This window comes from Talpa europaea (assembly GCF_964194135.1).
Source record: "Talpa europaea genome assembly, chromosome: 4".
Lineage (NCBI taxonomy): Eukaryota > Metazoa > Chordata > Mammalia > Eulipotyphla > Talpidae > Talpa > Talpa europaea.
The window spans coordinates 102,912,860-102,928,821 of NC_140070.1; the positions used below are offsets into that span (position 1 = coordinate 102,912,860).

General features: G+C 43.3%; 1 protein-coding gene across 1 annotated transcript in view; it reads left to right on the forward strand.

The window, feature by feature from the left end:
* Positions 1–2,053: 2,053 nt before the first annotated feature.
* The window catches only part of LOC311170304 (protein mono-ADP-ribosyltransferase PARP14-like), a gene marked incomplete at both ends in the record, with an annotated part of 44,408 nt that continues 30,499 nt past the window's right edge, over positions 2,054–15,962 (forward strand). The window contains 5 exons of the mRNA XM_084232682.1: positions 2,054–2,240; positions 5,137–5,270; positions 5,988–6,021; positions 11,525–11,767; positions 14,207–14,443. Of these exons, the coding sequence (XP_084088808.1) occupies positions 2,054–2,240; positions 5,137–5,270; positions 5,988–6,021; positions 11,525–11,767; positions 14,207–14,443 (835 nt within the window). The remainder of the gene's footprint in view (positions 2,241–5,136; positions 5,271–5,987; positions 6,022–11,524; positions 11,768–14,206; positions 14,444–15,962) is intronic.

Below are 15,962 nucleotides of genomic sequence, written 5' to 3' on the forward strand. Positions count from 1 at the left end.
AACAATTACAATAGAACCATTAACAGTGTTGTAAACCCATGTTATCTCAAGACAAAAGTGACATTAAAGATGACATTAATCACAGATCACCATAATAGATACAATGATGATGAAAAGGTTTGATAGAGTGTGAGAGCTGTCAAAATGTGATACAGAGACATGAAGTGAGAAACAATGGCATCAATGGATTTGCTCCAAGCAAGTTCTTCAGTTTGTAAAAAGGGCAATATTGGCGGACCATAATAAAGGAAAGCACAATAAATGAGGTATCTTTGTGTGCTTGTACTATGGATGAGGGATAAAAGCCCTGTAAACTCTCTGACCCAGAGGGCTCACTCCATCTGAAAATGTAGTTTTATGGTCATTAGGAGGCAACACGGAAGGTGGGGGAACAGCCTGACTTCTAGTGGAGTCAGAAACAGCATAATCTCCTTCAAAGAGAAAACAATTGTTTCGGGGAGAATTCCCACACCTTCTCACCAAAGTCAGTCAGAATTACCTACTTGTGTTATTCTCTTTCCACTGGGTTCTGGTGCCCTGGGAAAAATGTCTGCCTTCTCCTGAGGCTACGACCTGCAGCCTCTTGTCTGACCTTCTCCACAACCTGGATCTTCCAACTTTTCTTTCACTTCTTTCTACCAATATTGCACATGCCTAGACTGTTCCATCTTTAAAAAAACTTTCAAGCCAGAAAACAAAAATAACAACTCCTTGATTCTATAACCATGTGGCTGCCTAACTCCTTCTTGCTTTCACAGACACACTTGCCTCCACATCCTTCTCTTCCTATCAGTCCTCTGTCCTCTAACACGCCCTTCAACTCCCTCCTTACCAGGAGACAGTGTATGTCAGGTCCCTGGCACTCCAGTAGACACTGGTAATATTTAATGACGTTCCCTACTTCTCACTGAAACACTCTTTTATCATGGGTCAAAGATAGTTTCCTAGCCTCTCTTGGTGCTCCCATCTAGTGGATGCCACTAGCCAGTCGCTCAGGGCATCCATGGATCACCTTGAAGTCATCCTTAAGCATATTCACCTACTGTCTACATCCTTCAGCAAATCTTGCACCTGTTCTTCAACACTGATTTGAAATCCTACCCTTCCTCAGAACTCCTCTGCCAGCAACCTGGTCTCAGCTGCCCTCATCTGTCACCTGGAACACTAAGCACCCACATGGTTGTTCTCCCTGCCTGTACTCTAGCCAGGACACAGCAGTCAGGGGGACCCTGTACAAGCAGATCACTTCATGGAACTCCCCTCTATCAACCTTGAAGGCTACCCCCCATTAGCCCTAGTCCTCAGGTCATACGTCACCCTACTAGAGTCCCCTCATCTGATGGGGGCTGATGGGGGGTAGCCTTCAAGGTTGATTAGGGCCAGGATGGCCTCCTAATTTGCTCCAGGGACACCTGTATTCCTTCCAAAGGCAGTTATTCTACAGTGTCCTAACTACTCTGTCCCACAGCTTCATGAGGGCAGTGGCAGCAAGGGACTCTGCCTGTTGAATTCACCTCAAGTGATGGCACCTAACAAATATTTCATAAAAACCTGTAAAGGTCTTCCCTTCGTCCCCCCAACTCCCTCAAATTTCTAGACTTATAACATTAGCAGATCAGGAAACAAAAAGCAAAAACAAAAGGCAAGATAAGAATCTCATAATAATTGAAAGATGACCCAATGAGCCTCCAGCCATCTAAAAAGTCACACTGGGCTGAGCCATTTACTATTCTTGCACAGTATTGGCATGCAGCAAAAATGAAGTTATCTGTGTTTGTGCAAGGTGCAGTGACCCAAAGCTGTTGACTGCAGCTGGTGTCCTGGGTGAGTAGCAGAGACCCTGGACACAGTTGGGGAGGTCAGAAGCCTCAAGTGGTGGTGGCAGCCACTGCCGCGGGGCAGAGATGCAGGTGAAGACTGGGGGCCGCTATTTAGAGCCAAAAGCAGAAACTAAGGGCAGGGAGTTTTCAAAGAAACGAAAGCGAAAGAAGCATCAAGACCCAGAGCTGAAGATGGCTACAGCCGAAAGAGGCATCAAGACCCAGAGCTGAAGATGGCTACAGCCGGCTCCTTTCCTCTGCTGGTAGAAGGCTCTTGGGGCCCGGATCCCCCGAAGAACTTGAGCACCAAGCTGCAGCTGTACTTCCAGAGCTCGAAGAGGTCGGGAGGCGGGGAATGCGAGATCCGCCGGGAACCCGGGAGCCCTCCCCGCTTCACGGTGCTCTTCTTCCCGGACGACGGTAAAGGGCTCCAGGGATGAGCAAAAGAGGGATCAACCGGGTTCCTCCTCTAGGGGAAATTTGGGGTTGGCACTGGGACTAGGCTGTGGCTGTGGCTGGGAATCCCTCCACAGACTTAGGAGTCCGAATGTGGAGTAGGTCGCGGGAGATTTCCCCAGCGTTTGAGTCCGGCTTTTAGGAGCTCCAGGGCTGCCTGGAGGTGGCAGCAGCTTCTGCACCACGTGGTAGAACAGAAAGGAGCTGACTGAAAGCTGAGTACCCACCTCATTTCACGAGATGGTGTTTTAAATAAACACCCACCTCATTTTACATTGATGGTATAGTGTGTAGGAAACAAGGTTTCGGTTCCATTGCAATTTTAGAACTCCAAAGGTTTATGGGAGCCTTAAGGGAAGAGAAAGTTCCAGGAAATCACATGAAAACTGACTCCTTGGAGGTGAATTCAGTTTGGGGTGGGCAAGGTTTCAGGGAGGGCCCTTCAGACAGAAGAGCGCTGCATGAGCAAGTGCAGGAAGCGTGCAAGTGCAGGAAGCGTGAGGTTTTCTCAGGGAAGCAGGGGGTCTGTGAGCCCACAGTGTGGTTGAATAATCAGTCCTCTGCTTGTCCCTGTGCACCTGCTGGCAGGGTCTGCAAACTGGAGGGCAAGAATGAGTGGAGTCTGGGAAAAGGTGTCAGATGTCAGAGGGCAGTTATATATATTTTAAAATCTCAGACCTTCTGTTGTTAAACCTCCCTTTTGTGAAAAGGTATAGAGGAAATCAAAGCTAAGAGATAGTTTGAGTTGATAGAGGGTCCTGTATGGACAGGGTAAGGACCATGAATTTTCTTTGCCCCAGAGGGAGGCGCCCAGAGGCAGGGATTTAGACAAGGCTGGTGCTGCTCTCCTGTCACAGGATTTGAGAAGCAGGGCCCAGAAGAGAGACAAAGAGGCTTCCAAGGCCCTAAGAACAGTAGCAGTGACCCAGGCAGGAATCAAAAAGGACGCCATCCTCCATGCCAGAACGGGCACAAGTCCACAACATGACATGACTTTATTTCTGTGATTCACTTAATAAAAAGGAGCCCCATAGCACTTGTCTGTAGAAACACATGTTGAAAACAGGAACAAAGAGGTAGTTGAAATATTTTTAACTGCAGTTCACTGAATTTCTGAAAAGTTGTGTATAAATTGAAATCCTGTTCAAATGTGTACATTTATCATCCTTTTCGCTTTCATTTTCCTCCTGATTGTTGTCAGATGGGGCAAGAGAACCCAGCTTTTCTTTAAATAAAATGCAGCGGAGGTGCTGGCTGCAGAAGCAGACTGTCCACTTGGGTAAGGGAGACTGGTAGCAGAGTTTCATCTCTTTTTCCTCCCAGATTCACCAACTCCTCACTGGGGATCACTTACAGAGCCACCATCTACTCTCTGGAAATAGGGCTGCCCAGATGTATTATACTCAGTCTCAGAACAGGCTGGCCCATTCAGATGCCTGGAGAGGACTCTAAAGTCTAGAGAATCATAAAAGGAATGTAGCACAGAGTTCATGACTCAAGACAACTGGGCTTAAAAAACAATACAGTTTGTAGGTTACTAACAGGCGAATGTCTTCCTCAGCCTTAGCGCTCTTCCTCAGGCAGTAGGTCAGGAGGCTGTTTCAATAAACACCACCTCAGCTTGCTCATTGGCTTTGGGGTCTTATCTAGCCCTCAGTCTTCATTCTAACTTAGGACAGCTCCTCAGAAGTCCAAGGTGAAGCATCCACTCTCTCGTGAAGAGTGACACAGGAGTCTGGCATTTTTTCTCATATGGTTTCTGGACCAGCTTCTGAGTTGGCATCCGGTTGGTGAAGGCTTCCCTTCTTCCACCCCTTTGTGGATAGTTGAGATGAGAAAACTGTTCAAGGCCCTCTTGAAAGATTCGTGTGTATGTCTTTGGCCCCATCAGGTCACCATTTCACAATATAATCTGGTGACCTCACACTCAGGGCAGAGCTGCACCCGTGAATCTCAAGGGCACCCTCACTGGCTCCCTTCACCCTGACCTCCTTAGCCGCCTGACTATGCTGGTCTCACCTCTGTTTCCAGGCTCACCTGCTCCCTCTTTCCACTGTCTGAGACACACTGATTTCCCTTCCTTCTCTCTCTGACTTACACTCGCATCTCTCTTGTGGGTGTAACAGAATAGGTCAGAAACACCTCCTTACGTGAGGGAACAAACTCTAGAGAAGTTACGATCTTTTCTCAGTGTCACTCAGCAAGTTCATGGCAGAGTTGGAATTCAGATGCAGGCTTTTGTGCTCTTCTGTCCACTGGTCAGTTTGTTCGCTGCAGCCCAGATGTGCTCATTCTTTTTATCTTTCGTGAAATCTCCCCCATCTCTTCTTTTCTACCCCTTTTACTCTCAGATGTGAGTCCCTTACTATCACAGGTGACTGACACAACTCTAGGCTGTTAAACATTGTACCCCGACACTTTCCCAAATTGTGGCCTCCATCACATCGTGTCCCAACCCCAAACTACTGGCTCAGCATGAGAAATACTTAGTTCTTCACTGTAGAATAAATACTGCTACCTTTCTGGGTACCTAATAACCTCAGGTAATGTACTAAGTTCTTTATTATATTTCTGCACTGAACACACATGCAAAACAATCTTCATTAACTACTTACAATTAGACAGGAAGACAGACTTTGTATTTTTATTAAGAAAGATGCTCACAATTAAAAATGATAACTTTAAAGATGGAATTGAAATCTGTGTCTGCTTGCTAAATATTTCTCTTTCTGCTACACAAGCCCTCTCTTGGGAAATGATTGAGCCATCGATTTGAGATGATGAAACCCATGGAAATCATGGGATAATTTTATGAATGAAGATTGCTTGACTACTGGCTTTTAAATTTTTTAAATTTCAGTTCGGCAGAGAGTCCTGGAGAGAGACAAGCATGAGTTAGTATGGCCTGGACAAGGAACATTCAAGTTAACTGTCAAGTTGCCCACAGCCCCAGATGAAGCCCAAAATGTCCTTGAAAAGGAAATTCCAACGAAGGTAAATAAAAGCGTAGGGTGTTCTCATAAGGTATGTGGGAGGGGATTGCAATGAGAAAAGTACTGTGAAATGAGAAGTATAAATAAAACTGGGGAGAGAAAAGTAACTTACAAAATAGAGGGGGTGAGAGTGGTGAAGAATAGCATGGAATAATGAAGGGGGGGCACTTTTTGTTTGATTTTTGACACTTTTAGAAAAGTCAAGTTTTGGAGGTTGCAATACTGTTGGTTGAGATGTAAAATTTGGGGTCTGTTTGTCCTGGGTGCTTTATAACCTGGAACTTAGTTACTTTGTTTTGTTTTGACATTGTTTTGAGGGGATGGTGACCCATACTGCATGTCCTGAGTATTTCCTCAGCTGTAATGGTGTCCCCATGTGGGGTGAGGATGAAACTGGACGACTTGTCATGCAGGAGGCGCGGTGCTTGCTCACAGTGACCACTCAGGGAATGTTAAGTGCAGAAACGAGCATGAGCTAAACTGTTACTCTGATCTAGATCTTACCTCACACACCAATGCTGGTTCACTGGGATTTCTGTTATTTGTGACTTGTTTGTACCAGTTGTGCCGACTGAGCGGATGAGCCCCAGCATCATCACCGCAGCCTCTCATTGTCTTCTCTCTAAGCCCTACGTCTCTAGCTGCTCCCAGAGGTCCTTTATCAATGTAAAGAAATGATTGCTAATTCATTCATGTTACTTTATTGTTTGGGTTTTAGGAATCCAAGACCAAAGTCCACATTCGAGAACCAGGTAATGTCTGATTATTCTTTTTTTAAAGATTTATTTATTTTTATACAAGAGCTGGGGTACAGGTCAGAGACATGGGAAGGTGAGAGGATTCACCAGAGACAGAGCGGGGAGCAGAACAGACAGATGACCGAAATACACTGCTGAGGGGAGCAGCTGCCTGATAGGAGAGGTCTGCTACGCTATTTGGGAATCTCGCTGGCCGGCTGGGAATCAGACCAGTGCTGCAAAGGCTGTGGACAGCTTCACAGTGCTGCACTCAACCCTCTGAGCCACCGAGGAGGCCCTGATTATTCTTTTGATTTCAGTGGAGTCTGTTGTGATTTCTCCTCTTTCATTTATAATCCTATTTGATGTGTTTTCCCCCATTTTTTCTTTGTGAGCCTGGTTAGAGGCTTGTCTATTTTGTTTATTTTTTCAAAGAACCAACTTTTGGTTTTATTGACCTTTTAGATTGTTTTTCTAATTTCTATTTCATTTATTTCTGCTTTGATTTTTATTATTTCCTTTTTTTCTACTGGCTTTAGGAGGTTTTGTTGTTCTTTTTCTATTCTTTGAGATGTGAAATTAAGTTTATTTGATTTCTTTCTTGTTTCTTGATGTGAGCCTGCATTGCTATATATTTTCCTCTTACTGCTTTTGCTGCATCCCATGCATTCTGGAAATTGGTGTCCTCCTTGTCGTTTAACTCAAAATATTTTTTTAAGTTCTTCTTTGATCTCCTCATTAGTCCAGTGGTCTTCCAGTAGTGTGAATTTTTATCTCCATGAAGTGGGAGGGTTCCTTGTTTTCTTTTCATGATTTATTTCTAGTTTGATGCCTTTATGATCAGAGAAGGTAGTTGGAATGATTTTGATCTTCATGTATCTGTTGATGTTTGTCTCGTGGCCCAGTATGTGATCGATTCTGGAGAATGACCAATATGCTTGAGAAAAATATGTACTCATATTTTTTGGGGTGCAGTGCCCTATAGATATCTGTTAGGCCCATGAGTACTATGTCTTTATTTAGGGCTCTAGTGTCTTTGTTTATATTTTGTCTCGTTGATCTGTCCATTGGTGAGAGAGGGGTGTTGAAGTCTCCCACTATATATGTATTTTCTTTAATGTCAGTTTTCAGAGCTGATAATAATTGTCAAATATATTTTGGTGCTCCTTCACTTGGTGAGTATATGTTGATGAGTGTTATATCTTCCTGATGTATTGTCCCCTTGATCATAATGTCCGTCTATGTAGTGTCTGTCTATGTCTCTTTTTACATTTTTTATTTTTTAAAATGATTTATTTATTTATACAAGAGCTGAGGTACAGGCCAGAGGCGTGGGAGGGTGAGAGGATTCACCAGAGACAGAGCAGGGAGCAGAACAGGCAGATGGATGGAAAGCAGTACTGAGGGGAACAGCGGGCAAGACAGGAGAGGTCTGCTGCACCGTGTGGGTATCTCCCTGGCTGGCTGGGAATTGAACCCGTGCTGTAGAGGCTGTGGACAACTTCACAGCTATGCGCCCAACCCGCTACACCACCAGGGAGGCCCTCTTTTTACCTTTTTTAATTTGAAGTCTATTTCATCTGATATAAGTATAGCTGTTCCTGCCTTCTTTTTTGGTCCATGTGCTTGTAGAATTGTTTTCCAACCTTTTACATACAGTCTATGTTTATCTTTTGTAGTTAAATGTGTTTCCTGGAGACAGCAGAAGGTTAACCTGATTGGTTTTCCTTTATAAGTTATCTGTTTCTTCCCCCTTGCCAGTTTCATTACTTTTTTCCTTGTCTGGACACTTGCAAGCTTTACTAGTATGTGTCTTGCTGTAGTTTTCTTTTCATTGTGGTAAGTGGGTGCTCATCTTGCTTCTTGTATGTCTATATTCATCTCCTTTTTCATGCTTGGGAAAGTTTTCTTCAATTATCTCCTTAAATAGTTTCTCAGATACTTTGTCTCTCTCCTCACCTTCCAGAATGCCTGTAACTTACATTTCCTCTCTTCATGGAGTCTGATAATTGTCTAAGTGTATCTTCATTCTTCTTCCTTTGCACTTCTCTCTCCTTTTCCCTTTTGGTTCTCTTTATTTCTGTATCTTTGAGAGTACTAATCCCTTCTTCCATTTCATTGATTCTGTTTTCATTGCTTTTCTTTATCTCAGAGTTCTTTATCTCCTCCAGTAATCTTTTAATCTGCATTTCTTTTATTTCCTTTCTTAAGGTCTCGTTTTCATTCTTCAGTTCATTGATTATTTGTTCATATCATTTTTTTCCTTTTCATTTTCTTTATGCTTTTTTTTTTATCATGATTATTAATTCTCTGGTTATTAATTCTCTATCTTCCATGTCATTGTTGAGATCTGGTGACTGTTTTTCTTTTTTGGTGTGTCCTCCTGTGGGCTTGCTTGGTTATTCATATTTTTCCTTCTCCCTGCTGTTTGCTTTCTAATTACTTCTATGCATTGGGATGTTGTGCCACTGGTATTGGCAGGCATCTCTTTGGAGTGTTCGTTCAGGGGTGTGGGAAACTGTATACCATTCTGTGTCTCACACTGTTAGGCCAAAACTCCACCATGGTGTTGATGCTCTGACTGTGTTGCTGGGCACTGTCCTTTACAGTTCCCTCCCTCTGTATTTACTCAGTTCCAGCAGGGCATCAGCTAGTTTGTGATTTTGTTCTGGTCACTAGGTGGCGCCAGACACCTGTACTTACTGACCTGTGATTTTTCCCAGTAGTTCTCTGCGAAATGGAGTGAGGGAGGGGAGCACCTCAACACAGGGCTATCGCTCAAGCTGGGTGCTGTGTCTGCCCCGTGTTCACCCAGTGCTGTGCCCACAGATATGTGGATACTGCACCCTGAATTCTGTGCTCTACTTCTTAATTCCAGGGCTCTCGGATCGAAAATGCTGGCTGTCACCCTGTGCAGTGCCCACTGTTATGGCCTGTGCTACACCCCGGATCCCATGCCCAGCTCTCAGTTCCAGAATGGGGTCTTGCTATTTGCCTTGTTCCCTTCTCACCCCTTCTCAGAGCCTGAGGGTGGTTTTGGAATCCCTAGCTTCCAACTATCAGGAAGTTGGTGGTGGCGCCAGAGCTCTTTCCGAGTATCCTTCCAGAAGTGTGCTTTTTGCCTTTGGGTCTCTGGGGAACAGAGCGGTGGTGGTGACATGGAGTGCCTCAATGGTGTGGGGGTGCTGTGTCTGCCCTGTGCCCCGCTGTAGTGAGGAACCCAAGCCCCAAATTTTGTGCCCCAGTTCTTCGTTCTGAAGCCCTCAGATCTGGGGTGTGGCTGGTAGCCCAGTTCAGTGCCTGCAGAAATGGTGCCTTTTGCACACCACTACCATGCCTGGGCCTCTGGTTTTTGATTACCTAGTGAGGGTATTCACCTCAGTGACAGCTCCCATGTATCTCCCCTTAATTCTAGGTCACAGGTGCAGGGACCTTGGCAGCCGCAATCCCTGTATACTTTTTGAGCAATTCCCTTCCGCACAAGTTTACTGGCTGGCCCTTGGCTATTTGCAGGTCTCTCTGCGGAGTCCTTATCTTCTTCTAATGGTGCCAAGATTGCAATTACCTGGTGCCATTCACTCACCTCCATGGCAATTCCCACACGGTTCTCCACAATTCCAAGTCATGGGGCGGGGTGCCTGCAGTAGGTATTTTCCATTCATTGACCCACTTGATCTCTCAGCTTTGCTTTTCTTTAAGAGGGCACAGTGGTGGCCAGCCCTCTCTTCATGATTTTACAAAGCAGGTTTGCTCAGTTGAGCAATGCCTGGAGGTTGCATCAACTATGTTCTCTCTGCCACTCATACAGAGGGCAAACCTGGAGTTGCCCCTTGAGTTCTAAGGGGTCTAGTGAGAAGGTTGGGAACAGATTGCTGTGTGTGAATAGACACCTAGCAATGGAAAGGCGGACAAAAAGCTACATGGAAGGTAGATGAACCAACCTTTAGAACCCACTTGTATGCAACTGGCCATCGAGAAACAAGGACATGACATGCTGGTGCCCTGTGTGGCAAAATCAGTTTCTGAGCACAGAGTACAGAAGACTCTGTCCTCTGCAGCCACAATAAGAAAGTGTGTGTCCGTTGTGGACGGAAACTTCTGAGCAGGATGAAGGTATAGTGTACAGCCCTCCAGACCAGCAGTAACTGTTCTTGCTGCATTTGCTATAAGAAAAAGTCAACAACCTAGTGGTTTTGCGGACTCTGGTGCCTACTTAGTGTCTGGGTGGTGCCACCTCACATTTATTTAGAAGTGATTAATTTTCCTGGCAAAGCATGCTGTTAAAAAGGGGAGGAAAGTATGAACTGTGCTGGAATGGAGAAAAAGTGAAGAATATATTTAATCTTCAGGAAATGGAATTCCAAAAAATTTTAAACATCTTCCTCTAAAATCAAAATTTTCTTGGGCCTCCCCGGTGGCGCAGCGGTTGAGCGCTAGTTTCATCCCCGGCTGCTCCCGGGCCACCGGAGGAGGGTCCCACATGGCGCGCAGACCTCTTCTGCCGCCCGCTGCTCCCCTCAGCAGTGTACTTCAGTCCTTCTGCCTTCTCTGCTCCCCGCTCTGGCTCTGGTGAATTCTCTCACCCTCCCGTGCTTCTGACTGTACCCAGTGCTTGTAAAAATAAATAAAAATAAATCTTTGAAAAAAAAAATAAGTAAATAAAAACTACCTTTAAAAAAATAAATCAAATCAAATCAAAATTTTCTTGAGATCACATATAGAATTTTGCAACTTTCTTTTTGAAAATGACACTAGCATGAGAGTTGATTTTATTTGGCAAAATAGCTAGATAGGGGTGTAACCCACATAGATATACTATTAAATGACAGAACCTAATATGCAGAGCTTTCTTAAAGCTCATGATTCTTATGAAATCATGAAAGAAATTTTTGTCTCCTTAAAGGAATTCCTGTCTTTCATTCTTCACATATAGGCTCAACTCATGCAGCTCCCAATGTTCGTTGTGACCCCCTAAATATGGTTTTCTTGAAAGTTGCCTTGTGTGCTGTGCCCTCAACCTCAATTTTAGACCCAAAAGTGGTTTTGTATTTGTATGTTTGTATCGGTGTCATTCCCATGTCCAGAATTTAATCAAGTCTGTGTTTCTTAGCTTTTCCTAGAGTTTATTCTAACTCTGTTTTAACTGCTTTGTTAGCACTGTCTCAGATTTGCTTAAAACCTTAAATGTATTCTCAGAACCACCATTCAGCCCCACAACAATGGGCTTCTCATTGTCCTGGAAATTTCAGAACCATTTACTAACCTGTTTAAATTGACCCAGTTCCAGTGATAGCAACCGGATAGGAAGTTGGGTGGTCTCAAACAAGATACTTTAGTTGTCCCCTTTCAGAGAGGAAGAGGAGGCCCTCTGTTTAAAGTTTTTCCACACTAAATCCTGAAAATTGCCCTCTGATTAGCCAAGAGATTGAAAATGAAAGAAGAAATATCTTATGATAATTTACTTTGTTAAAACCAATAAATATAACATTTTGTACCTCATCTGTCTCCCTAACATCAGATGTGTCCGAAGAACCAGATACAAAACCCTCTCTCAATAGAAGATCAGAAGAAATGGAAGATACCGGAGCAGAAAATGAAATCATTTCTTCTTTGGTTGCACTTGAAAATCTCCAGGAAAATGTGACTGATTCAATGTTAATCTTGTTAGTGGAGAACACGAGTGGTTTGTCCAATGATGACTTTGAAGTGGAAATAATTCGCGATTTTGATGTTGCTGTAGTTACCTTTCGAAAATACATAGGTAAGATTGAGTAATGCTTCATTTGCTTGCAATCTACCTTGTGCACACTGAGATTTGGGACACTCATTGAGGGAATGTCTCTGAAGGTGTGATTCTTTCAGTAGCTTGTAAGAGAAGTCTGCTTTTTTATTTTGAAAGAGAAGCAAATTTTTTTTGAAACCAAAATCTGTTATTTTTTTTTTAAGATTTATTTATTTATTTATTATTTATTCATTAATTCATTCAAGCACTGGGTACAGTCGGAAGTGCGGGAGGGTGAGAGAATTCACCAGTGCCAGAACAGGGAGTAGAGCAGGCAGAAGGACCGAACGAAGTACACTGCTGAGGGGAATAGCAGACTGCAGGAGAGGTCTGCGCGCCATGTGGGACCCTCCTCCGGTGTCCGGGGAGCAGCCAGGGATGAAACTGGCGCTGCAGAGACTGCGGGCAGCTTTGCAACCCAGTGCTCAACCGCTGCGCCACCGGGGAGGCCCTAAAATCTGCTATGTTTAATAGATTGAACTATTAGATAGAACTAGAGGCACTAATAAGTGGAAGGACTGGACTTAAACCCAGGGACCCCCTGCCCGAGCTGGGTCATGGTCATGCATGTGCAGAGATGAGTAAGAGCTTGGAATACAGAAAACCAGTGCTCTTAAGGTCACTGTCTGGAGTCTGTGGACAGTCCCTGAGATTGGAAGAGCTGTTTCCAGAAAGATAAGGTCATGTTCCAGTTCCAAGTCTCGAGTCCCAAGGCCATGGCAGTGGACTGGTTAGTGAAGGGCACAATCATAGAATCAAAATGCTAACTCTGCCATTTAACTTATATCTGAGACTATGCTTTACTTTCCTCATTTGTAAAATGGGGGTAATAATACTTACCTAGTCCAGTTTCTGTGTGAATTAAATGAGGAGGTTTGAAAGTTCTTCACCTAGTACCTGAGACATACTAAGGATTCAAGAAAGGGAGCTATTCCTATTTCAAATTTATGATTATTTGTTAATATTTGGACTTGCTTTTGTTCTTTAATCAAAAATTGTGAGCACTTCTTGTGTGCCAGGCACTTGTCTAGGTGCTGAGGGTACAGAGATGATAAATTCCTGTTCCTGAGGAGCTCACATGTAAGGTGCAGGAGGAGCTGCTTCCCTTAGCTGGGAACAGGCTGTGGGGAGAGGGAGTATGGGGAACCCAATATGGTGGCTTGGGTTAGCCCTGTCTACTCCCTTCTATGACATTTATACTTGCCCAGCACCAATCAGGCCTGAAATATACTGTGTTTCATGCCACTGTTGTGCCCTCTGCCTGCATGTTTCCTCCCCTCATTACTCTTCAATGCCTCTTCATCCTCCAACAGCCAGGTCACTTACTCTGGGAATCCTTGATAATCCAGTTCCCAGTATTAACCTTCCCACCTCATTTGTTTAGACATTAGGCAATTTGTTTCCTTTTAAGACTTGGTGCCTCCTGGATGGTGAACTTTCAAGGATGTGTGAGACTTACTTGTGTATCTCTGAATGCTAACAAGCATAGTGCTGGCACACCATGGGCCCACCATCACTATTTATTAATTTGAAAAGAATAGTTGGGCTGAGTCCAGAAGGAGGAATAGAACCAGTATAAACATTTGGAGAAGGTCATGTCAAGCATATGAAATTGTATAAACACAGGCAAAAAAAGAACAGGTTTTCAAGACAGACTAGTTTTTGTGACCACATTTAAATTTCAGGGAATACTCACAAGTGTTGACTAAAAATTATTTTGGAGTCAAAGCTAACGGCAGGTAAGCCTAAATAGTATAATTCTTGTCTGCAGGAATAATGGGTCACTGAGTGACTTAAGAAAGGAGGGAAATGAGAATATTTGTATTGTAGTGAGACCAATCAGATGGCCATATCAAACAGAGTTGGAGAGGGCTGTGACTGGAGACAGGGTCACAGTTCTGGCAATAATCCAAATAAGACATTGATATGGGCCTTGTTCAGAGAATGGCAGTTTTAGGCATAGAAATGTTCTTAGCAATTAAAACTAGCATCTAAAAAATCAAATGCTTAGCTCCCCCTTTATTTTATTTTTTATTTTATTTTTGTTTTGTTTTGTTTTTTAAAGATTTATTTATTTATTTATACAAGAACCAGGATACAGGCCAGATTCGTGGGAGGGTGAGAGGATTCACCAGAGACAGAGCGGGGAACAGAACAGGCAGACTGACCAAATATACTGTTGAGGGGAGCAGTGGGCGAAACAGGAGAGGTCTGCCGCGCCATGTGGGACCCTCACGGGGGGGTAGGGATCGAACCAGCACTGCAGAGGCTGCGGACAGCGTCACAGCGCTGCCCTCAACTGCCTGCGCCACCAGGGGAGACCCCCTTTATTTTTATTAATATTCAGATAATTTCCTTATGTATGCAATAAAATCAGAATTTTCTGATGTATTTATTCATTCATTCATGTATTTGTAGATGTCATAAAGTTTGTTGCTGACTGTGCCAGGATCTCTAAAGTGAAACAACTTAAGCTAACTCCAAGACCTCTGGAAGTCACAAGAACAATCAGGGTGGAAAACCTGCCACCTGGTGTTGATGACTCTGAATTAAAACTTGTATTTGAAAATCCTGATAATGGAGGAGGAAGAGTTGCCAAAGTTGAATGTTTTCCTGAAGAGAGTTCTGCTCTGATTGAATTTTTGGACAGAAAAGGTAAATACCTGGTAATCTGATTTTATAATCCTTATCTGGCATAACCTGAACTATTTTAGCAGATATTAATAGTTATCAGTTGATTACAGTTTATTTTTTAATTCATACATTTCATTGAAAATCCAATTTATAATCTTGTTCATCAGGGATATGACACTTGATGAGTCCAGTGATTCAGACTTTAGAGAATCAATATTAAGTTTGGAAGATGTAACGAAATTCCCGAGTCTCTACTTACTTATGATGCACCAAAAAACTATATCCCTTTGCTCCCAACCTCCACTCTCCTCAAAGGTAGCCTCAACTCTATCATCAGATTTCTAGATTTTTTTTTAATTTTGTTTAGATTATTTTGTTTGTTTCTTATATCCCACACATGAGTAAAAACATCTGGTATTTGTCTTTGACCTATTAACTTATTTCTCGTATCATAATAGTCTCTTGTTCCACCCACCCATGTTGTCACAAATGGCAAAAGTCACCTTTTTAGTAGCTGAGTAGTATTCCAATATATACTTTGTCTTAATATATTTATTTGTCCTTGGGGACTTAGATTGTTTCCAGAGTTTGACTGTTGTAAACAGTGCTGCAATGAACATAGGAGTACATATATTCCTTTGAATTTGTGTTTTTATACTCTTTGGGTAGACATCTAGAAGTGGAATTGGTGGGTCATATGGTGAATCTATTTTTAATATTTTGAGAAAACTTCATACTGTTTTCCATAAGGACCATTCTGCATTCCCACCAACAGTTTGTAAGGATTCCTTGCTCCCCCAGCACCTCCCACCACATTCTCATATCCTCATCAACACTTATTGATGCTTGTCTTTTTTTTTTAGATTTATTTATTTATTTTTATACAAGAGCTGGGGTATAGACCAGAGGCGCGGGTGGGTGAGAGGATTCACCAGAGACAGAGTGGGGAGCAGAACAGGCAGACGCCCGGAATATACACTGCTGAGGGGAGCAGCGGGCGTGACAGGAGAGGTCTGCCACTCCACGTGGGAATCTCCCTGCCTGGCCGGGAATCAAACTGGCACTGCAACGGCTACAGACAGCTTCACAGCGCTGCGCTCAACCCACTGCACCAGTGGGAAGGCCTGATGCTGGTTTTTTTGAAACAGGTCATTTCACAGGCGTTAGTGGTATATCATTGAGTTTATATTTGTATTTCCCTGATAATGGTGATGGTAGCATTTTTCCATATGCCTGTTAGCAGTCTGTAGTCTTCATTGGAAATGTGTCATTTCACCTCTTACCCTCATTTTTTGATTGGTTATTTGTTTTCTTTATGGTGAGTTGTGTGAATTATTTGTACATCTTGGATATTAGCCCGTTGCCAGATGTATGGTATGCAAATATTTTCTTTCATTCAGGTAGGGTATCTTTTCATTTAAATGATAGTTTCTTTTGCCATGCAGAGGCTTTTTACTTGATGTTACCTCAGTATCTGTTTTTGCTTTTGTTTCCCTTACTGTGTAGTCTAGTACCCAAAGACATCCCTGAAGCCAATTTC